The following is a 23,923-nucleotide window of genomic DNA, read 5'->3' as shown; positions in this document are numbered from 1 at the left end:
GGCCACGGTAAGGCATGCCAAAGCAAGGCAAGGTAAGCCAAGGTAGTTACAATACCGACTGCTAATACGTGGAACTTGCTAGCAAAGCTTTCATGCATATGTTTGTGCCTAATAAATCACGGCTATGAGCTGGCCGAAGGAGCCCATTTTCTCGGCCCTAGCACTTCCTCGTAAAACTGAAATGCAGCGTTTCAACAGGGTACTTTGCCTTCCTGAAGACAAAAGCTAAATGCTAAGGCATGATCATCTCGGCCTCGAGTGCAGGCCGAGGCCGAGGCCGAGCAAAATCACGGCCAAAGGCATTAAAGGCGAATCATCACGTGACAACAGGGTCCTAGGCTTCATTTAATGAAGTAGTGCCTCTGTTTATTGCAGCAAACCCACTGACCACGAATAAGCATTTAATTCACGAGGGAAGGTGGGAAGTGATTGAAGTCAGGATTTGGTGATGAGGATCAGAGTGATTAGACGTAGACATTCTCACAAGAATTCTGGCAGCTTGAGATATTAGGTCACCAGCTATCAAGGCCATAAATGCGTCTCCACGGCCAGAAGCGAAGAGTTCATGATCGGGGCGGCGGCCGAGATTCACCAGGATTTATGGGGTCACACCACCATACTTCACGATCCCAAATGTCGATTGGACTACCCACTTGCTCTAATCAGGCTCCACCATGCAGATTTTCAGCCTCGATTACTCCTCCAGGAACTCTTCCTATAAATACAAGGCTCAAGCTACATTCAAAGGGTTCAAACACCAAACCAAAGCCTCCCACGGAGCAACTTATTTTTTCCTGTAATGCACTTTCAATATCTTTACTTGCTTTCCTAGGAGTAGTGTTAGACTGTAAGGAAAATTCATTCATCAATATATCATACGACCCTTGATTTTCAAGGCGCTGGAGCACCATCCCTGTTGTTCGTTCACTCACCCCATATATCATACGACCGTCGCTCCCTGAGCAATGCGCCGGAGCACCGCCCAAAACCCACCACCAACACCATCACTCAACGGCCTTGTAGTTCAGGCCGTGAACCTAACAGCCGAGAGTAGTTCCTCTCTCGGCTACAATCGTTTGATTAGAAGACGAGTTCAAACAGGCGCACCACTTATCCATCCTACACTCATCAACATCTCGACGCACGGTAGATCGTGCTGGCACGCCCGCGCACAACTGCACCGCACCCAAAAGCAGGAAGCCGCGTAGCCACGACCGTTGCACCAGCCGAAGGAGGGGCCGTCACCCTCGGTACGTCCACGACCGGGGTACTCGGTCGAGGCGGCCCAGCTGATACCTTCTTCACTTTGCTGCCCTTGGGGATAAAAGGGTCCCAATCTGCATTCGTTAGGGCCGCCCTCACGTCCTCTTCAACCGGTCGAATAAATCTGGTCGAGATGCACTCCTCATACCAGACCCTTCCGTCCTCGTCATACGCATTACGGCGCGACCACGGCGTCAGAGTCAGGAAGGTCATCCCCTTTTGAAGCTGGAAGGAGATGCCAGCTACGCCATGCTGGTGGGTGACGTCGGCCCTCCAGGACGAGAGCCGGTTCGTGGACAGAGGGGGAAGTGGGGCCGTCTGGATCAGGCCGAATTGCCGCGCCACAAAGTTTGGCAGGTAAACCTCGGCCCCAGCCTTGGACAGACCACAGTGGAGATCGCGAGAAACTAGGAAGGAGCCCCAGATCTCCTTCAAATCATTCTCGGTCTCACCATCAGGGATAACAGAGAGATCGTGTGTCAAGAACAGAGGAAACGGCCGAGCAAGGCAGACACGGAACTGCGTACCCGTTCTCTCGGCCAGGCCATAGAAGAACTTGTAGCAGACGGCCGAGGTATGATGTTTCCTGGGGGCTTGGGCAAATGCCTTGGCCAGCGGCTCAGTGTCGCTGATGTTGGCCACTCCCCTCAACTCTGGGAAGTAAGCTTGCAGCCAGAACTAAAAGGCCCATAATGGGCCACCATGCTTCGACTTCATCCCATCGGTGACAACATCGTGAAGCGTACGGTAGATATGGCTGAGCAGGAATGGGCCGAGTGCTAACCTTCCACCCTACGCAAGGTATTCGGCCAAGTGGGCGAACTCCAGGGTAACCTTGTTCGCCTGGGTGCAAAAACACAAACTTGCACAACCAGTACAGCAAGAATGCGGCGTGCTCAACTTCGCCAAGGGGGGCGATGACGTCATCTTCGGCACTGTCCTCTACACCGAAGTTGCTATAAAAACTGGAGTAGTTGAGCATGTTCTTCGCCTTGCTCCCGGCGACTCTCACGAGAGTAGGCCACATGACCTTAAAGCTCCCTTCCACCTCAGGAGCGACAAGGGCGGCGTTGACTTCCACGCCGAGGGGAGAGAGGCCGAACAGAGCGGCCATATCTAGAACGGTCGGCGTCATCATGCCGAATCGAAAATTCATGGTATTGGTGGCCGACGACCAGAAGCACAGGGCCGCAGCCAGGAGAGACCGGTCCATGACAAGCGGCTGATTGAATAGCTTGATCAAGTGGTAGATGCCTTGATCTTTCCATTGTTGGCCGAAGAAATGCTCCATCATCGGCAGCCATTTCTCCCAATCCGGGGTCACGGTTGGCCATTGCTGCTGCGGCCTGACAACGTTCCAATCTTGGAAATCCCCCCCGTCAAAGGCCGAGAAGTCCACCAGATCATTCTTCAAGAGAGCCACTAGCCTCTCTAGTATTCCGCCATTTACAGAGGGGCCGAGGATGCAGGAGTCAGTAGGGACGCCGTCGTCATCGGACCAGGGCGTGATGATATTGGGCTGGACCGAGCCCTGGATTTCTCGGCAAATGTTTTCGAACTCCGTCTGGAAGGTTTGGGACCGGGCTTCAACAGATGTGGAAGTACTGGAGGCCATTAAATCAAATCAAGGGTGGATGTTCTAAAGAAAGGTGTGAAGAAAAGACGATGAACACAAAGAACACCGGAGGAAAACCCTGAAAAAGGACTGAGGAAATGCGGTTTCTTGAAAAGACTGAACTCAGAGAATAGAGGAGGGTCGTAGTTTTAGGTAGGATTCTCTGGTAAACTTGGGAGTTTGAGAGCTTGGAAAGTTTTTAAGGATTCGGAGAGGTTTTTTGCAAAGCTTAGGCGCTAGAATTGTGGGTTTTTTTATATTGGCGCTAGAATTCAAAACGAAAGGGTATGTCTCTCTCGAGAGACGTAACGTTCTGTCAGCACGCTCAACAGGCGCAACGACGTGTCAAGAGCCCAGAGGCCGTCGTTTCCTCTGACAAAACGAAGCGACACCCTGGGCAATGATGGCCTACACGACGTGCTTGAGGCATTAAATGCGCCGACTGGCCTGCGCATTTAATGCCCCAGTTGTCAATCACTTCAGAAGGAATGCAAAGGGTCCATCCCTTGGAATCCATTCGGCCCCTACCCATGCCGAGGCCGAAGAATCCAGGGATGTGGGGGCAATGTTTGTGCCCAATAAATCACGGCCATGAGCTGGCCGAAGGAGCCCCTTTTCTTGGCCCTGGCAGAAGGAGATCGTGTTTCAACAGGGTGCTTTGCCTTCCTGAAGACAAAAGCTAAATGCTAAGGCATGATCATCTCGGCCTCGAGTGCAGGCCGAGGCCGAGGCCGAGCAAAATCACGGCCAAAGGCATTAAAGGCGAATCATCACGTGACAACAGGGTCCTAGGCTTCATTTAATGAAGTAGTGCCTCTGTTTATTGCAGCAAACCCAATGACCACGAATAAGCATTTAATGCACGAGGGAAGGTGGGAAGTGATTGAAGTCAGGATTTGGTGATGAGGATCAGAGTGATTAGACGTAGACATTCTCACAAGAATTCTGGCAGCTTGAGATATTAGGTCACCAGCTATCAAGGCCATAAATGCGTCTCCACAGCCAGAAGCGCAGAGTCCATGATCGGGGCGGCGGCCGAGATTCACCAGGATTTATGGGGTCACACCACCATACTTCACGATCCCAAATGTCGATTGGACTACCCACTTGCTCTAATCAGGCTCCACCATGCAGATTTTCAGCCTCGATTACTCCTCCAGGAACTCTTCCTATAAATACAAGGCTCAAGCTACATTCAAAGGGTTCAAACACCAAACCAAAGCCTTCCACGGAGCAACTTATTTTTTCCTGTAATGCACTTTCAATATCTTTACTTGCTTTCCTAGGAGTAGTGTTAGACTGTAAGGAAAATTCATTCATCAATATATCATACGACCCTTGATTTTCAAGGCGCCGAGCACCATCCCTGTTGTTCGTTCACTCACCCCATATATCATACGACCGTCGCTCCCTGAGCAACGCGCCGGAGCACCGCCCAAAACCCACCACCAACACCATCACTCAACGGCCTTGTAGTTCAGGCCGTGAACCTAACAGCTGAGACTAGTTCCTCTCTCGGCTACAATCGTTTGATTAGAAGACGAGTTCAAACAGGCGCACCACTTATCCATCCTACACTCATCAACATCTCGACACATGGTAGACCGTGCTGGCACGCCCGCGCACAACCGCACCGCACCCAAAAGCAGGAAGCCGCGTGTCAACGCATATACCCTCGGCCCGGAACTCCAGGCCGTGAGATTTGCGCGGCAGACAGCATAACAACACATGCACTACAAAACAAAAAATTTAAAACAAAGCTTTCACATACATAACAACACAACATTTCGCATGTATACACAAAGAGAAAAGACTTAAAATAAGATGAAGCCAAAGTAGGAAGGTGCCTTCTTGGTGGAGTGATGGTATAGGATTTCACATGTCATATGGTTTTGTTCTAACTTGTCCTAGTGTTGTTGAGGGATATATTTGGCTTTATGTCCTCAACTTTTGTACATTTTTGTCTTTTATTTGAAAATACAGTGGGTTTTTTTAGAGTAGAGGGTGTATTTTGGGTATGTCATACAAGTAAATGAATTTTGAATTGAAACCTTTGTAAGAAAATGAACTTGTAATTTCTTTTTCTTTCTAAAAAAGTAAAAAAATAAAAAGGGAGTAGGGGTGGACTTGTAACTCAAGCAATTAAGAACAGTTGTTTGTGCCTAATAAAACTCGGTCGTGGACTGACCGAAAGAACTTCCTCTCGGCCCTCGCACCAGCCCATGAACTGAAACGTGGCGCTTTGTTAGACATTTTGCCTTCCTAAACACAAAAGAAAAACTGCGACGGCGGAATCCTCTCGGCCTCGCGACCGTGGTATTGTAGGCCAAGGCCGAAGGGCGTAAAAGACACGGCCGAAGATATTAAAGTTAAATCACCACGTGGCAATAGGGTCCCACACTTCATTTAATGAAGTAACGCCTCTATTGCAGCAAACCCACTAGCCGCAAAAAAGCATTTAATGCATGAGGGAAGATGGGAAGTGACTGAAGTCAGGGTTTTGGTGATGGAAATCAGAGTGGTTAGGCACAAACATTCTCACAAATATTCTTACAGCTTGAGAGATTAGGTCACCAGCTTTCAGAGCATTAAATGCGTCTCCACGCCAAGGGTGCAAAACCCACGATCAGGGTGGCGGCCGAGATTTACCGGGATTTATGGGGTCACACCACCATGCTTCACGATCCCAAATGCCGATTTGACTACCCACTTGCTCTGATCAGGTTCCACCATGCAGATTTTCAGCCTCGATGACTCCTCCAGAGCTCTTCCTATAAATACCAAGCTCGAACAACATTCAAAGGGTTTAAACACCAAACCAAAAGCCTCCCACGGAGCAATTTACATTTACCTGTCATTTATCTTCTTGTAATGCACTTTCAATACCTTTACTTGCTTTCCTAGGAGTAGTGATAGATTGTAAGGAAAATCCATTCATCAATATATCATACGACCCTTGATCTTCAAGGCGCCGAAGCACCATCTCTGTTACTCTCTCATCCACCCCACATATCATACGACCGTCGCTCTCTGAGCAACGCGCCGGAGCACTGCCCAAAACCCGCCATCAACACCACCACTAAACGGCCTTGTAGCTCAGGCCGTCAACATGACGGCTGAGATCAGTTCCTCTCTCGGCCACAATCGTTTGATTAGAAGTCGAACTCAAACAGGCGCACCACTCAACCGTTTACCCAAACACATCACCCTCTCAAACGCACGGTAGACCGTGCTGGCACGCCCGCGCACAACCGCACCGCATCCAAAAGAAGGACGTCACGTGTCATCGCATATCCCCCTCGGCCCGGAGCACCAAGCCGTGAGATTTGCGATAGCCGAACACTTTTTGGCACGCCTAGTGGGACATCTTGTCAAAAAAACTCATGGTGGAAACTAGGGCACATGCGAAACTCAAAAATAAGACAGTCAAAATGACTTCTGAGAATCCTGAGCCAACCTCACCGATAAATATCGCCGAGATCGAACAAACAGTCAGAATCTCGGCCATCGTTCCAATGACGACGGATTGCACGGCCGAGTCCATGCAAGAGCAGGCAGTAATGGAGGATCTGATGGCTAAGCAGGCCTACAGGATAGAGACATCCTTTATGGCAGCAATGGACAGATTTTCCTCAGAGCTACGGACGCTTTTTCAGGAGAAGATGCCGATAACCTTATCCGCAACACCTTCCAGAGCCGGACAAAGAAGCCAAGAGCGCGACAGGATTGAGCCTTACGGCGAAAGCAGCAGCCTCGGCACGTCTGGCCGCACCCAAGCGTCAGGCTTCGCTCAGGATTCTCAGCCGCCGACGAATAGCTGGGTGCAATCCCAGCCAACATGGGCAAATCCCGGACCGACCTACCCAGCAGAAACAGCGTACAGCCCACTCCATGCTTTGGCCGTATCGTTGGGGCAGAATAGCCCCACGCTTTCCACGGTCCAGCCACTCGGCCCACTCCATACTTTGGCCCTCCAGACGTAGCCTGGCCCAAGCAACGCGACCTCCACGACATCACAACAGCACGGTCAGAGTAGTTGGACCGTCACGCCACCGTCGCAGGCATACGGATCGGCCATTCCGACAGCAACATATGCGCATCCCGGTCGGTCAAACCCACGGCGCTTATCTAGTGCCGCCCGGCTCGGTCGCAACGGCTAAGCCCCTTGTTCAAGTGGCCAGCAGGTCAGGCCACAGAACGATGCGCAACAGGTCCCGCGGCCGTTTGCGACCCAACAGGAAACGCCCCCCCAAGGGCTTCGATTCGAAGACATCCGACGAATGATTGAGGACGGCTTGGCTCAGTGGCGGCCGAAGGCACCAGGGTATACTGAGTCATACCCTATCTGCCGCGCAAATCTCACGGTCTGGAGTTCCGGGCCGAGGGGATATGCGTTAACACGCGGTTTCCTGCTTTTGGGTGCGGTGCGGTTGTGCACGGGCGTGCCAGCACAGTCTACCGTGCGTCGATGTGTTGATGAGTGTTGGATGGATAAGTGGTGCGCCTATTTAAACTCGTCTTCCTAATCAAACGATTGTAGCCGAGAGAGGAACTGGTCTCGGCTGTTAGGTTCACGGCCTGAACTACAAGGCCGTTGAGTGATGGTGTTGGTGGTGGGTTTTGGGCGGTGCTCCGGCGCGCTGCTCAGGGAGCGACGGTCGTGTGATATATGGGGTGAGTGAACGAACAACAAGGATGGTGCTCCGGCGCCTTGAAAATCAAGGGTCGTATGATATATTGATGAATGGATTTTCCTTAAAATCTAACACTACTCCTAGGAAAGCAAGTAAAGATATTGAAAGTGCATTACAGGAAAAAATAAGTTGCTCCGTGGGAGGCTTTGTTTTGGTGTTGAACCCTTTGAATGTAGCTCGAGTCTTGTATTTATAGGGAGAGTCTCTGGAGGAGTAATCGAGGCTAAAAATCTGCATGGTGGAGCCTAATTGGAGCAAGTGGGCAATCCAATCGACATTTGGGATCGTGAAGTATGGTGGTGTGACCCCAGAAATCCCGGTGAATCTCGGCCACCGCTCTTGATCGTGGGTTCTGAGCTTCTAGCCGTGGAGACGCATTTATGGCCTGGATAGCTGGTGAACCAATATCTCAGGCTGTCAGAATTCTTGTGAGAATGTCCACGTCTAATCACTCTGATCCTCATCACCAAATCCAGACTTTCAATCACTTCCCACCTTCCCTCATGCATTAAATGCTTCTTTGTGGCCAGTGGGTTTGCTGCATTAAACAGGCACTACTTCATTAAATGAAGCCTGGGACCCTGCTGTCACGTGATGATTTGCCTTTAATGCCTTGGCCATGATTTTGTTCGGCCTCGGCCTCGGCCTGCGCTTGAGGCCGAGATGATCATGCCTTAGCATTTCTTCTTTTTTCTTTTGGAAGGCGAAGTACCCTGGCGAAACGCTGCGTTTCAGTTTTTACGAACAAGTGCCAAGGCCGAGAGAAGGGGCTCCTTCGGCCATCTTATGGCCGTGATTTATCAGGCACAAACATACCCATAAGAAAAGCCCAGGGCTTGGCACGACTTGCTCCCTAAGGCTTTTTGGGCATACCGCGCATCGAAACGCTCGGCCACTAGCACATCCCCTTATGCCTTAACCTGCGGCCATAATGCCATTGTTCCGATGGAGTTAAGGGTGCGGTCTCTCCGTGTGACCGAACGGCCAGGGCAAGAAAAGAAGGATTACGCGCAAGCCATGGCTCAAGAATTGGAAGATTTGGAGCGATCAAGGCTTGACGCTTTCAACCTAATGCGAGCTCAAAATAAAATGGCGCCAAGGGCATACAACAAAAAGGTCAAACAAAAGACTTTTGCCGAAGGCGACTTGGTGTGGCGAGCCGTGCTTCCTATCGGGAGTAAAGACCCTCGGTTCGGCAAATTCTCACCCAACTGGGAGGGGCCATTTATTATCGAACGACTTCTCGGCCCCAGTGCATTCCAAATTGAGAGAGGGAGACGGAGAACGTCATAATTTGCTAATGAATGGCCAATGCTTGAAAAGGTATACCCCATCAGGGATTATGGAGAGAGCGAACGGAGGAAATTTGGTAGTATTAAAAAAGGAAGTATAACCAATCATTTTTTGAAAGAAAAATTCATGTTTAAATTTAAACTAAAAAAAAAAAAAGGTTCATGTTTACAAACAACGGCCAATTTTGGCCGAGTAAGAATATGTATCTATATAAAAATTACATCATAAAGAAGTCTATAAACGGCCGCCCGCCTAAACCCCCTCGCTGAACATCCCCCAGATCAGGCAGGTGATCCATCTCCAAGCAATGTCCCTGCCGTCTATATCCGTCTGCCACCTTGCCTGGATCAGCTTCCTCTCGGCCAACGCTTTCTTCTTATCGGTCGCTGTCTTAAGGATCTGCTTGGCCGAAGACTTCAGCTCGGCGCCCAAGGATGAGATCCCGACGGGCCTGGAGCTTGGCAATTTGAGCCTCAACCTATGCAAGCTCCTCGTTCTCTCTTTGGAGAACGAGTTCATTTTCCTTCAACCGAGCCATGGCAGGTTGGACTTGTTCTTTTACCTCCACCAGCTCCTGCTCAAGCGAGCACCCCTCGGTCATCCTCATGCTGGCCTCCGCAAATTAACCGATCATTTCCTCGCCCTCGGCCAAACGAGCCTGCAGCTTGTCCAACTGGGCCGAATCCAGCAAACCAAGCGCCATAGCTGTGTCCAGGCAGGACCTGAACTCCATGAAAACCTTGGCGGTGGTCATTTTGTGGACCCCCAAGAAAAGGAACTATCGAAGCCGTTCAACAGCGGCCTTGGAATCCTCGTCCAGAGGGGCCGAGGCCGAGCTGCCTCCCTCATCATGGAGGCTGGCGTACAGTTCGGCAAGGTCATCTGAGGAGGCAGGCTCCTGAAAAGAAGAGAACAAAAAGGGGGTCAGATATGAAACCGCCAACTGAGAGATGAGGGATGCCAAGGAAAGGAGCTAAGTACTTACTTCAGCGACCAGCGGCGCGGCAGAGACTTCTGCGACCGTAAGTTTGGTCAGGACCGCCAAAGCAACCAGCGGCGGGTTCGGCACACTGGCGACCATGGCCTCAGATACCACCAGCTCCGTCACGATCGTCGACTCATGGGACAACGGTGCTAGGGGCATGGTCACAACAACCGTGGACAACGGCAGTGACGACCTGGGAGGCTGAAAATAAAAGTTTGATGAGAGGACGAAGGGTCTGAAAAGAAGCAAACTCTTTGTAACGATGAATAGACACTTACCGACGGAACACGATACCACTAGGGCGACGAGGGGCGACCGAAGGTGGCTCGATTAAAGCCGTGGCGGCCAATGGAAATTCTACAACCGACGGAGACCCAGCCAAGATCGCCGACGGAGATTCTGCAGTAGCCGCCTCAGCATGTGGTATCCCTACGACTGCTGTTTCGGTGCTTGGCACCTCTACAGCCGCTGTCTCAGTCGTAGCTGCCTCGCCGACCAACATTTCCACGACGACGATCTCGGCATCCACCGCCATCCCCTGAAAAGAAAACCAAATTATTAGTACAGAGATACAGCATAATGAGGGCGAAAAAGGAACAAGGGGATTCACTTACGGTCGCAGGAGGAGCTTCCTCCTCGTCCTCGCCCTCCGAAAGAACGAAGAGGAGCCTTTTTGTCGGCTGCTCCATGACCGCTGCCTCGGTCGCCTCCTCCACGACCTGCGCAACCGCACTCGTGCCGACCGCGGCTTCTGTTACCCCCGCCTCACGAGAAGCCTCGGTGGCTGTGACTTCTCGGCTCCTTTTGCGACTCGGAGCTATAAGGAACAAGCGAATAAGTCAGGCATGGGTCAGAAGCAAGAGGAGGGAAGAAGCAAAGGGATGGGGGGGGGGGGGGGCTGAAGGGACAAGTACTTACCAGTGGCGGCACTTGATCGAGTTGACAGGGGAGATGGCGCGGTCCTGAACTCCACGGCCTTTGGTGCTGCCACCACAGTCGTCATCCTCGAAGCCGTGACCGTGGGTGATGCTGCGGCCGGTGCCCTCGGCCATGCCACGGCCTGGGCGCTTGGCCGAGTTGTGGGCATGCGGTGTTGTTCAGTTGTTGTGGGCCGAGGCGCAGGAACCACGGCCACTGATGTTGTTTTCTTCCCCCTGTTTGTCTTAGGGGGAAGGGCGTCCCAATCCGTGTTTTTAAGAGCCCCCCCGCACGGCCTCCCCAACTGGCCGAAGAAACCTGGCCGAGATAAAATCCTCGTACCAGACTCTCCCATCTTCATCGACCGCATTACAACGCATCCACAGCCTCAGAGTGAGGAAGGTCATCCCCTTCTGGAGCTGAAAGGAGATCCCGGCCACGCCGTGGTTCTGGGGGACATTGGCCCGCCAAGACGAGAGCCAGTTGGTTTACAGAGGGAAGAGGGGGACCGTCTGAATGAGGCTGAATTGCCTCGCCACGTAATTCGGCAAGTAAATCTCAGCCCCAGCCTTGGAGAGGCCGCAGTGAAGGTCGCGCCCGACCAGGAAGGAGCCCCAGATCTCCTTCAAATCATTCTCTGTCTCCCCATCAGGGATTATGGAGAGGTCGTGCGCCAGGAACAGAGGAAATGGCCGAGTAAGGCACACGCGAAATTCTGACCCATTCCTCTCGGCCAAGTCATAGAAGAACTTATAGCAGAAGGCCGTCGCGTTGTGCTTCCTGGGGGCCCTGGCGAATGCATCGGCCAGCGGTTCGGTATTCTCAATTCTGACCGCCCCCCTCAGTTCTAGAAAGTAGGCCTGAAGCCAGAACTGAAAGGCCCATAGTGGGCCGCCCATGTTTCGGCTTCATCCCGTCAGTAACGACGTCATGAAGCGTACGATAGATATGGCCGAGGAGGAATGGACCGAGCATCAGCCTTCCACCTTGCGCGAGATAGTCGGCCAGATGGGCGAACTCCATGGTGACTTTGTTCGCCTAGGTGCAAAACACGAACTTGCATGGCCAGTATAGCAAGAACGCGGCATGCTCGACCTCCCCAGGGGGGCGATGGAATCATTATCGGCGCTATCCTCCACGCCGAAGTTGCTGTAGAAGCTGGAGTAGTTGAGCATGTTCTTCGCCTTACTCCCAGTAAGCTTGGCGACTGTAGGCCACGCGGCCTTAAAGCTGCCTTCAGCCTTAGGGGCGACCAGAGCGGTGTTTACTTCCACGCCGAGGGGGGAGACGCCGAATAGGGCGGCCATGTCCAGAATGGTCGGCGTCATCATACCAAATCGAAGGTTCATGGTGTTCGTGGCCAAAGACCAGAAACACAGAGTCGCAGCCAACAGCGACCGATCCATGACAATCGGTCGGTCAAGCAGCTTTATCAGGTGGTAGATCCCCTGATCCTTCCACTGCTGGCCGAAGAAATGCTCCATCCTCAGCAGCCACTTCTCCCAGTCTAGGGTCGAAGTTGGCCACTGCTGCTACGGCCGAATGGCGCTCCAGTCCTGATAGTCTCCTTGGTCAAAGGCCGAGAGATCCACCAGGTTGTCCCTGAGATGGACTGCCAGCCTCTCCAGCATGCCACCCTCCAAGGACGGGCCGAGAACGCAGGAATCAGTAGCGGTGTCGTCGTCGTCGATCCAGGGCATAATGATGTTAGGCAAAACCGAGCCTTAGACCTCTCGGCAGATGTCCTCGAACTCGGTTTGGAAGGCCTGGGACCAGGCTTCAACAGAGGAAGAGGTGCTGGATGCCATTGAGGGAGATTGAAGTCAAGTGTTTTGAAAGAGGGGGTTTGGAAAGAGAAGGATGAACACGAAGAACACCAGGAAGCCGAAAACTCAGAAAAAAGGGCAAAGAGTTCGTGAGTTTTCTAAGAAATGCCGAAGAAACGACTAAGGTCGTTGGTTGCTAACAAAGAAATAACTGGGCAGAAAGAGATGGGGTCCTGAGATTCGGAAATTCAAAAGGGTTGAAGGATTGAGAGAAGAGTTTGGCAGAGTTTGGGCGTCTGAAAATTCTAAAAGCGTAAAGGAAGAAATGAAGGAGTTCGGTTTTTATATTGGCGCTAGAATTCGAAACGAAAGGGCGTGGTCCTCTCGAGAGACGTAATGGTCTGACAACGTGCTCAAGTGCGTAGTGACGTGTCGGAAGCCCAGAGGCCGTCGTTTCAATTGACGAGACGGAACGACGGCACGCACGAATCAGGACAATGATGGCCTAAACGACGTGCTTGTGTATTAAATGCGCCGACCGACCTGCGCATTTAAGGCACCAACTGTCAATCACTTCAAAAGGAATGCAAATGGTCCATCCCCTGGAATCCTTTCGGCCTCTACCCATGTCGCGACCGAAGAATCCGGGGATGTGGGGGCAATGTTTGTGCCTAATAAAACTCGGTCGTGGACTGACCGAAAGAACTTCCTCTCGGCCCTCGCACCAGCCCATGAACTGAAACGTGGCGTTTCGTTAGACATTTTGCCTTCCTAAAAACAAAAGAAAAACTGCGACGGCGGAATCCTCTCGGCCTCGCGACCGTGTTATTATAGGCCGAGGCCGAAGGGCGTAAAAGACACAGTCGAAGATATTAAAGTTAAATCACCATGTGGCAATAGGGTCCCACACTTCATTTAATGAAGTAACGCCTCTATTGCAGCAAACCCACTAGCCGCAAAAAAGCATTTAATGCACAAGGGAAGATGGGAAGTGATTGAAGTCAGGGTTTTGGTGATGGAAATCAGAGTGGTTAGGCACAAACATTCTCACAAATATTCTTACAGCTTGAGAGATTAGGTCACCAGCTATTAGAGCATTAAATGCGTCTCCACGGCCAAGGGTGCAGAACCCACGATCAGGGTGGCGGCCGAGATTTTCCGGGATTTATGGGGTCACACCACCATGCTTCATGATCCCAAATGCCAATTTGACTGCCCACTTGCTCTGATCAGGCTCCACCATGCAGATTTTCAGCCTCGATTACTCCTCCAGAGCTCTTCCTATAAATACCAAGCTTGAACAACATTCAAATGGTTCAAACACCAAACCAAAAGCCTCCCACGGAGCAATTTACATTTTCCTGTCATTTATCTTCTTGTAATGCACTTTCAATACCTTTACTTGCTTTCCTAGGAGTAGTGATAGATTGTAAGGAAAATCCATTCATCAATATATCATACGACCCTTGATCTTCAAGGTGCCGGAGCACCATCTCTGTTACTCTCTCATCCACCCCACATATCATACGACCGTCGCTCTCTGAGCAACGCGCCGGAGCACCTCCCAAAACCCGCCATCAACACCACCACTAAACGGCCTTGTAGCTCAGGCCGTGAACCTGACGGCCGAGATCAGTTCCTCTCTCGGCCACAATTGTTTGATTAGAAGTCGAACTCAAACAGGCGCACCACTCAACCATTTACCCAAACACATCACCCTCTCAAACGCACGGTAGACCGTGCTGGCACGCCCGCGCACAACCGCACCGCATCCAAAAGAAGGACGTCACGTGTCATCGCATATCCCCCTCGGCCCGGAGCACCAAGCCGTGAGATTTACGATAGCCGAACAATAGTTATCCCTGCACATGAGTCCTATGTTCGAATCCTCTTCTACCAATATCACTTGTATAAATATAAAAAGGGGAGAAGAGGGAAAGAAATAAAAGGATTGATTTGAGCATGCCACCATAAACCAATATAATCACAGGCTCCTTGAACGGAAGTGATAAAATGACTAAATCTTGAGGCGTGGTCCAGTTGAAGGACTACATAAACTAAAAAAATGAGTTGAGGGACAAAAATGTAACTCATGGATAAGTGTAGGGACATTGCTCCAAATTAACCTTAATTATAATTGGTACGTTTGTTAGAGGTTGTATCATGGAAGACTAGTTGTAAATTAAGGTATACTAATGCATTTTAATGATATAATATATCTTTACCATGAATAAACACACTCATTCTAAAGAGGGTAAGAAAAATATGCATGATTGTCATAATCTTCAACTTTTTTGAATACAAGAGATAGTATAACTATAAGGGGAGGGGGTTTCTCACACACACACATTATCAAGGTTCCATGAGGGTTCAAACTTGAGATAATTGGTCTGCAAATCAAGGTCATTTTCCACTGGATTAGACCCGTTGGTATCATCTTGTCACCTTAATATATCATATGTTGTCATGTGATCAAAAGAGTAAAAAACCATGGAGTTACATATGTTTAAGTATATATAATCATTAATCAAATATCATTACATAAACAAATATTTAGAATGAATGTACTGCTTATATGTTTGTGCGCACTTACATTTCTTCAATTGAGATTGGAACTTGGTGATATGTGTTCGTTTCATTTTCCAACTCAGTCATGTTTGAGGAAATACAAGGGAGCTTCCCACAATCAAAATGTATGACATTATTACATGTACCGCCGTAAAGAAGCCGATTGAACACCATGTCCCTTAAGAATTTCCTCAGCCAACCAGAACCTTCAATGGACGACAAATATGAACATGTCATGACGCCAGCAGCTCGCCACCGCCTTTGTTGTGCATATCTTCTTAAGGCTCCGGCCACCTCTGTTGCCAGAACTCCTTTGCTACGAATAATCAAGTCCCCGAACTGCTGTCCCAAAACGATGGCGTCTTCGAGTGCTAGACATTCGTTTTGTCCAAGGTATGGAATCATAGGGTGCATGGCATCACCTGCAACTGTTATATTTCCTTGACTTACATTTCTGAATACCATGTCCCATGGAAACCTAAACACCACTGGAGCCCATGATAGTGTGGAAAGATCAGAATGTTGGACAATTATAGAGAACACTTGAGGCAAGTCCCCGGCAAGGCTTTCGATGACCTCTCTTTGTATCAACTCTGTGTTGCCTCTCATGTCTTTACCTGAAATCGAAGGATGATCAAATTAGTTTGTCGTTAATTAATGCTCTAAGTCTTGTATGGTTTTGATATTAATCAGTGTGATTTAAGATAGTTTGCAAGGGCCTTGTACCTCACGTGGTTAAGAGTCCTATGTTTGATTTCTCCCTCAATATCACTTGTATAAAATAAAAAATAATAAAATAAAAAACTTTGGTAGCATCCAAAATGTTTAAGTTTTGAGTTCTTGATCAAATACTTTAGTTGTTAGCAAGAGGGGCTTGAAAAATAAAAAAATAAAAAACTTTGCATGTAACCTTCACACGAGGTTGATTTGCAGAAAAGAAACCAGTAAAGTTCTTTGTCATTGAGAGGAACAAAACCAGCCCTTTTATCTGCGGTTATAAATTGCTGAAATTCATAGTTGAACTTGTGGCCTTCTGGAAACGTGGCCAACCCACGCGCTGCCCATCTACCTGAGCTAACTGGTGCACTGAGTCCCAGCCAACGTGCTACTACTGAGTGCACGCCATCACAGCCTATCAAAGCCTGTATTGTCCAACTGAAAAATTAAAATTGTAACAAAGTAATCGAAATTGAAATAGTACACCATGTATAAGAGTGGCCTCATTAAAACATTCCCGAAAAAAACCACATGAGATAAAACTGTAGGGTAAAAAAGAGTGCTATACATGCCAAATTACAAAAACAAACCAATACTAGAAAGGACGACAATCATCCTGAATGCAATCCATGTGCCACGGAGGACCCGATTCCATCTAGTATGAAAGGATGGCATTTTACAAAGACATTTTAAAAATCCAATAGCCACGGAGGACCCGATTCCACAAGCATTGATTGCCGTCCTTTTTTTTTTTTCAACATTGTGTTAGAAGTGCTTTTCAATTATCAAAAGTTTTGATGAGAGGGAGATTTGAATTTGAGAATTTTTAATAATAATTGAAAGAAAAAAAAACTTTTGATGAGAGGCAGGATTGAATTTGAGATTTTTTTTTCTTCAATTTATTGGCAATCATCCAGAATACAATCCTGAAAAAAAAAAATCTCAAATTCAAATCTCCCTCTCATCAATTTTTTTTTTCTTTCAATTATTATTAAAAAACAAAACACAAGCGTTGATATTCTTTTCTCCTATGAGATCTTCAACAAAAGAAGAGAACTTTGGGAAGGTCTATTTGTACCCCAACTTTTTTTCACGGTTAAACATGTTAAACTTGGGGCCATTTTTACACCCTAACTTAGTCTTTATGTAACAAATGCATTTGAAAAAAGATCGAACCTTTGTTTTGATCTTGGTTCCGTCTTCCATGTGAAGGACAACAATGGATGATGAGCCTTGTGGCTGGGTTACAATGGAGCTGATCCTACAAGAGAAACGGAAGGCATCCTTTGGCAATTCCTCTGCCAGAGACTCCAATAGGACATGACGATGCACTCCTCTCAGTTCTTGACTCACTTCAGTCCTGCACAAATACCAGTTATTACCACTGCAAGACAAACTTTTTTTTCTTTTTTTCTGTTTTGAAAACTGAAACGAAGTTTACAACGAAGATCCTCTTAGGACCTTTCTTGGATAAAAGATTAGCTGTCATATTTGCCTCTCTGAAAATTTGTTTAATTACCACCACTGTAAAATCTTGCAGTCGACTGCAAAGACAAACTATATATGCTCATTGCTCTATTTCTTTTTTTTCTTTTTTCTTTTGATATTATTTTATAATCTTTTTTATTTATTTAATTTTTTCCCCAACTATCTCATATTAGGTCTGATCCATGATGTTATGAGACTTGTTTTGAACCTAAATCATAGGGTTGCATCGTTCAATAGATAAATATATTGAGGAGTGGTTACCTGCCCATTTTGGTGAAGGAGACTTCTTCAGTTTGTCGGGTATCAATATTTGTGATGTATCCCCTATTAAACGGTAAGTAAACAATGTAAAAGTAATTAAATGTAATTGAGGGTCTATTTGGAAATTCTTCATGAAGAACTACAAGCACTACAAGCGTTTTTTGACTGTTAAAAAGCACTTCTAAACTGCATTTGATAGATCAATTAAAAGTATTCATGGATCATAAAAGTTATTTATAAAGAAGCACCTAGCAACTGATTCTTCAAGAAGTACTTTCAAGTGATTTTTCGTGAAGCACTTTCAAGTGATTTTGCTTCTGATTTTCCATGAAGCACTTCCAAGTAATTTTCCATGAAGAAGCAATTGGGTTTTAAACTAAAATTTTGATGTTTTTATATAAAAGCGTTTTTAACAAAAGCGCTTATGAGAAGTGCTTCTTATAAAAGCAGTTACAACGGGTTGTGAATCATATATATAAAAAATGCGGCAATTACCTTTTGCAAGGAGCATAAAGGGAGGTGAGCTTGTGGGAAATTCCAAGGGCATCAAGGGCAAACCAAGCATTAGGGAAGAGGTTTAGTCCTGCACCTGAGGTTCGCAGTGCATCTGATTTCTCTAACACCAAAGCTTCAACTCCTACTCTCTTCAACGCCACCGCTGTTGCCAATCCTGCTATTCCTGCCCCAACAATAACCACGTCCTCCATTTCTCTACCTCCCTCACTCAACTTGAATGCATACTGCAACAAGAATACATACATACAGACAGTTCGGACAATACAATGCGAAATGTCTCTCAAATAAACTTATAATTTAAATCATGTAACACTTGAAATTTTGTGTAACACTTCACTAGATCTATGGACAAGGTGGATCATGTAAACTGAATTAGCAGACTGTTCATACAAATTTGTCCCATCTAATCCCTACAACACCTTATAACTTATCCCTCCTAATCCTAAAATGAAAAATCATTCACATCTACATTCATTTCCACACCAATTTAGTGAGTAATCCAATCCAATCCTAAACCTTACCAAAATTTTCTACTCTTTCCGAAACCTTAGTTACATATTCTATCTAGTCGGGCTAGAGTTTTTCGAATGATTTGTGAAAGCAAGGGAGTTTGGTACTTCAAGCGTTGGTCCAATTGTTTTTTTTATTCCATCAAGCAGTCCCCTATTAGTTGTAGTGCCTTATTCTTCAATCACCTCCTAATTGAGCAATCAGATAGATTAGTTCATAATTAAAAAGTAAAGCAACGAGCGTAAACCCCAAATTTATTGATTTTTTTGGGGTTCATTTCGACATCTTATCAGAATGCAAAAGAGTATGTTAAGTGATTATGTTCGGGTAGCTACAAAGATCAAAATTTAATCATGAAATCTTTCTACACATGTAAATTTTGCATAATATATTATTAAAAAGACATAAGGCGTACCAGTTTGGGTGGATGATTTTCACTAGATGACTCCACCTTTGTAATCAAGATATATTTTATATTTCAGGCAGGCATTTGAGACAAGCTCTGAAAGTGGCTGATCATTATAATTAATGTGTATTTATACAATGAAAAGTTCCAAATTATTAATTGACATTATTACAACAAATTAACAAAGTATTATTCTTCTAATTCTTTGACAATATTACAAGAAATTAACAAAGTATTATTCTTCGACATTGTTACAAGAAATTAACTTATTATCTACCTGTGAAAAAAAACAAACAAACAAAGTATTAACACATTTTTCAGTAACTAAAAGATGGGCGACAAGTGGAAAGGGAATATTCTTTAGGTCAACTGATTACCCTAATTAATCCTATTTAATTCAGGAAATTATCTTTGATTTAAGATGAGAGTATCTCCCCAGATCAAGGATGAGATTTCCATCAAATCTCCTTGATTAATTCCAAGCTCCTATTTATGGGTAAGAATAATCCTAAACAAATAAGGATTATTCTTCACACTCTAGCCCACAAGGAGTCTATAAATACATGACTACACAACACACAAGGGGGAATTCTGAAACCCTACACAAAAAGCTCTCTTTCTCTCATGCTACTTGTGACTCTTTCATCATCACGGCTCCAGCCATCGGAGGGCCTTCGGCCAACACCCCCCGAGTGTGGTCTATTTACTCCAACCTTTTTCACAAGGATCGAGGAAGAAGAGAGAGAAGGAAGCTTGAAGGGCGAAGAATCAACCCGCAAATATTCCCCGTGCATAAATTTGCTCAAATATAAGTCTTTTTTATGAAAATTAAAAAAAGAAAAAAGAAAAAAGAAAAAAGAGAAAGATCCCTTGCAAGATAACTGCTTCCCATCCCAAACTTGCGATTGGCAACAAGAGGAAAGGTTTCCTCATTATTTAGGGACATTCGAACTTGCGATTTCTTCTAATATTGAAGAGAGAAGTCTAATAGATTAAGAGTGAGTTGAGATTCCACACCAAAATCAATTGGCAATGAGGATAGTAACCCAACTCCTTATAAACCTTCAAGGTCAGCCTATAGCATGTGTGAGCTGGGCGACTGCACAAGGGGCCTACAATTAGGGGCCTCCAAAACTTTTTAGCCCAGCTACAAAAGAAATAAATAATGCCCTTGGCATATTCAGGCTTCCCTCTTTCAAAAGAAAATAGGTGTTTTCATTAAATTGGGCAACCCAATCTAAATTAACTTTTATTTTTAATTACAAAAAAATGTCAAATATTATTATAAATATTTTTTCTTCCCAAACCTGTTTAGCAACGTGTTTTTGCCTCCCGACTCTTCTCCTTTCTCCCTCTAAGACTCCCAAATCTCTATCTCTCTCTTCCAAATTTCTTTTTCAATTTCATCAACCCTATGTTTGGATAAAGGAATTGAGAATTTAATAGATTTTTTTTTTTTTGAGAAAGAAAATTCATTCATAGAACTAAAGACGTACAAAGAACGACATGATACATTGGTCTCGTTAAAACCTTCCTAGGACAACCTCATGGGACAAACCCCAGGGGAGGAAAGAGTACCACACATGTCATGGACTAACAATATAGTCTGATTTAGGTCACTTTGGACCATTACAATAAAAGAACAAATAAAAAATGAAAACTAACACATAGACCTCCGACGAGAACCGCAACTATAAACCGACATAGTTGACCACATGAGAGGACCACAGAACATCCCAACTTAAAAAAGAAGCCTTCTATGAGCAAAATCATAGTCCTTTGATACCCATACAAACTAAAAGGCATACAATAGATGAAACTAGGAGAGAACACACAGGAGAAACACATAAACAACAGTAAAAGGACCCCTGAGAAGCACTCCACTTCAACTCAGAATCGGACAAAGAAAACCTCCTATGACCAAGCATAGTTCTTTGGTCAGCACAGAGTAGAGAAGAGCACCACATCCCAACAACTACCACCAGCGTTGCTGCTACCGCTGTTGTATCTGGGGATTGGAAGTGGAGGAGAAGAGGGGATAAGAGGAAGGGAAAAGATGTAAGAAAAAGAATGGGAGATGAGAAGAGGAAGGGGTAGATGGGTGGGGGGGGAGATTGCCGAGGAAGTCGCCGAAGAGGCCACCGAGGGAGCTACCGAAGAGGTCGGCGATGAGGGCGGCGAGGAGGTGGGTGAAGAGGCCGTTAAGGAAGCAACCGACGAGGCCGCCGAAGAGCCTGCTGTGGATGTGCCAAGTGGGCCTTTGCCGTCCACCCCTCGTCGCCCAAGCGGCATCTCCTTTCGCTCGGTAAGAATCCACGCCTGCAGAGGAGGCTGCAGAGGGGACGGCCGAAGAGATCGCCGAGGAAGTCGCCGAAGAGGCCGCTGAGGGAGCTGCCGAAGAGGCTGCCGATGAAGGTGACGAGGAGGCCAATGAAGAGGCCGCTGAGGAGGCAACTGACGAGGCCGCCAAAGAGCCTGCTGTGGACGTGCCACGTGGGCCCTTGACGTCCACCCCTCGTCGCCCAAGCGGCATCTCCTTTTGCTCGGTAAGAAATTGCCTTCAATATGCTTGGCTTCTATTGTTCTCTTTTGATCTGTTCTATACTTCTGACCGAAATTTTGTCTCTAGCCTCCCCAATCGTTGCCGCCGCTGGCCATGGTTATCGCGACCATACCTCCTATGCCGTCGTTAGAGGAGTCAACGGTCGTGGCCGAGCCGGTGATGACTGGAGCCATGGTCGTGAGTGTGCCAAGTCTCCTGCGGACTACCTCAGCGGTGATGACCGACCTTTCGCTCCCCGTGAGTATTCGACCTCCTTTTTGTTTATCCCTTTATGTCCTAGTTAATTATCTCTTACCCTTACTCCCTCTTATGTTCAGGAAGCCACCTCCTCCGACGATCTTGATGAGTTATACGCCAGCCTCCATGAGGAAGGGGGAAAGATCAAGGCATCTACCACCTGATCAAGTTATTCGATCGGCCGCTCGTCATGGATCGGTCGCTCTTGGCTGCAGCCCGAGACAACGAGCCGCTGGCCAACGCATTTGCTCGAGCCCCAAAGAAGCATAACGCCACGGCCTTCTGCTACAAATTCTTCTACGGCTTGGCCGAGAGAACTGGTACGCAGTTCCGAGTCTGCCTTGCTCGGCCGTTCCCTCTGTTCCTGACTCACGACCTCTCCGTCGTTCCTGATGTTGGGACGTAGAACGATCTGACGGAGATCTGGGGCTCCTTCCTGGTTTCACGCGACCTCCATTGCGGCCTGTCCAAGGCCGGGGCCGAGGTGTATCTGCCGAACTTCGTCGCAAGGCAATTCGGCCTAATCCAAACGGCCCCACTCCCCCCCTGTCAACCAACCGGCTATCGTCCTGGAGGGCCGACATCTCTCAGCAGCACGGTGTGGCTGAGATCACCTTCCAGCTCCAAAAGGGAATGACCTTCCTGACTATGACGCCTTGGTCGCGCCGTAATGCGTATGACGAGGATGGAAGGGTCTGGTATGAGGAGTGTATCTCGACCAGATTTATTCGGCCAGTGGAAGAGGCCGTGAGGGCGGCCCTGACGAATGCAGATTGGGACCCTCTCACCCCCAAGGGCAGTAAAGTGAAGAAGGTATCAGCTGGGCCGCCTCGACCAAGTGCCCCGGCCGTGGCCGCCCCCAAGGTGACGGCCCCTCCCCTGGCTAGATCAGTGTCTGCCGCGCAAATCTCACGGCCTGGAGTTCCGGGCCGAGGGGACGTGCGTTAACACGGGGTTTCCTGCTTTTGGGTGCGGTGCGGTTGTGCGCGGGCGTGCCAGCACGGTTTACCATGCGTTGATGTTTTGATGAGCGTTGGATGGGTGAATGGTGCGCCTGTTTGGTCTGTCTTCTTGGTCAAACGATTGTAGCCGAGAGAGGAACTGGTCTCGGCTGTTAGGTTCATGGCCTGAACTACAAGGCCGTTGAGTGATGGTGTTGGTGGTGGGTTTTGGGCGGTGCTCCGGCGCGCTGCTCAGGGAGCGACGGTCGTGTGATATATGGGGTGAGTGAGCGAACAAACAGAGATGGTGCTCCGGCGCCTTGAAAATCAAGGGTCGTATGATATATTGATGAATGGATTCTGCTTACAGCCTAACACTACTCCTAGGAAAGCAAGTAAAGATATTGAAAGTGCATTACAGAAGAAAATAAGTTGCTCCGTGGGAGGCTTGTTTTGGTGTTTGAACCCTTTGAATGTAGCTTGAGCCTTGTATTTATAGGAAGAGTCCCTGGATGAGTAATCGAGGCTGAATTTACGCATAGTGGAGTCTGATTAGCGCAAGTGGGCAATCCAATCGACATTTGGGATCGTGAAGTATGGTGATGAGACCCCAGAAATCCTGGTGAATCTCGGCCGCCGCGCTCAATCGTGAGTTTTGAACCTCCGGGAGTTTCTTCTCCTGGATACGGCCATGGCGCTCGGTCTGCTTGACTCGGCACAACTGGACGAACTGCAAGCCCGTCTGACCGAAGGCGAAGAGATGCTCGGCCGTTATACCGAAGCTGTCATGCGGATGGCCGAGGGGAGCTCGCTCGAACAGGATCTGGAGGTGATAAAAGAAAAAGTTCACCCTGCAATGGCCCGGCTGAAAGAAAACGACCTCGTCGTTCAACGAGAAAATGAAGAGCTTGCGCAGGTTGAGGCCCAGATTACCGGGCTCCAGGCTCGCCGAGATCTTATCCTCCAACGTCGAGATGGCGCGGTCGCGGCCGGGAGCGAGCTGAAATCCTCGGCCAAGCGAATCCTCAAAGCAGCTTCTGAGACGAAGAAGGCCCTAGCCGAGCGGAAACTGATTCGAGCGAGATGGCAGGCGGACATCAATGGTGCGGACTTCGCTTGGAGAAGGATCACTTGCCTGATCTGGGGGATGTTCAGCGAGGGGGTCTAAGTGGGCGAAGAAGC

The 23,923-nt window shown here is 47.9% G+C and overlaps 2 protein-coding genes across 2 annotated transcripts; both read right to left on the bottom strand.

Annotated features, from left to right (window-relative positions):
- Positions 1-15,111: 15,111 nt before the first annotated feature.
- Positions 15,112-16,474, bottom strand: LOC110774288 (monooxygenase 2-like). The gene is made up of 3 exons (XM_088254623.1): positions 16,416-16,474; positions 16,013-16,257; positions 15,112-15,719 (listed from the first exon to the last, which is right to left on the bottom strand). Exons 1-3 carry the CDS (start codon positions 16,472-16,474, stop codon positions 15,124-15,126), a joined length of 900 nt encoding a protein of 299 aa, XP_088110749.1. The 3' UTR covers positions 15,112-15,123.
- Positions 16,475-16,887: 413 nt separating this feature from the next.
- LOC148293853 (monooxygenase 3-like) lies at positions 16,888-19,091 on the bottom strand. The gene is made up of 4 exons (XM_088254622.1): positions 19,010-19,091; positions 18,064-18,308; positions 17,569-17,631; positions 16,888-17,179 (listed from the first exon to the last, which is right to left on the bottom strand). The coding sequence occupies exons 2-4, from the start codon at positions 18,273-18,275 to the stop codon at positions 16,888-16,890; spliced, it is 567 nt and encodes a 188-aa protein (XP_088110748.1). The 5' UTR covers positions 18,276-18,308; positions 19,010-19,091.
- Between the last annotated feature and the right edge of the window lie 4,832 nt (positions 19,092-23,923).

Source organism: Prunus avium, chromosome 6 (genome assembly GCF_965620075.1).
Source record: "Prunus avium chromosome 6, drPruAviu1.hap1.1, whole genome shotgun sequence".
Lineage (NCBI taxonomy): Eukaryota > Viridiplantae > Streptophyta > Magnoliopsida > Rosales > Rosaceae > Prunus > Prunus avium.
The sequence above is the reverse complement of the archived record's forward strand: the minus strand, read 5'-3'. Positions and strand labels throughout refer to the sequence as shown.

Excerpts from the sequence above, each read along its gene's own strand:
- LOC110774288 (XM_088254623.1), bottom strand. The coding sequence starts at position 16,474 with ATGGAATCGGGTCCTCCGTGGCACATGGATTGCATTCAGGATGATTGT. Across the intron at positions 16,258-16,415 it reads GATGATTGTCGTCCTTTCTA|TTGGACAATACAGGCTTTGA; the intron begins GTATTGGTTTGT and ends TTAATTTTTCAG. Across the intron at positions 15,720-16,012 it reads CAAATCAACCTCGTGTGAAG|GTAAAGACATGAGAGGCAAC; the intron begins GTTACATGCAAA and ends CTTCGATTTCAG.
- LOC148293853 (XM_088254622.1), bottom strand. The coding sequence starts at position 18,275 with ATGGAGGACGTGGTTATTGTTGGGGCAGGAATAGCAGGATTGGCAACA. Across the intron at positions 17,632-18,063 it reads CTTTATGCTCCTTGCAAAAG|GGGATACATCACAAATATTG; the intron begins GTAATTGCCGCA and ends ACCGTTTAATAG. Across the intron at positions 17,180-17,568 it reads TCCTTCACCAAAATGGGCAG|GACTGAAGTGAGTCAAGAAC; the intron begins GTAACCACTCCT and ends GTATTTGTGCAG.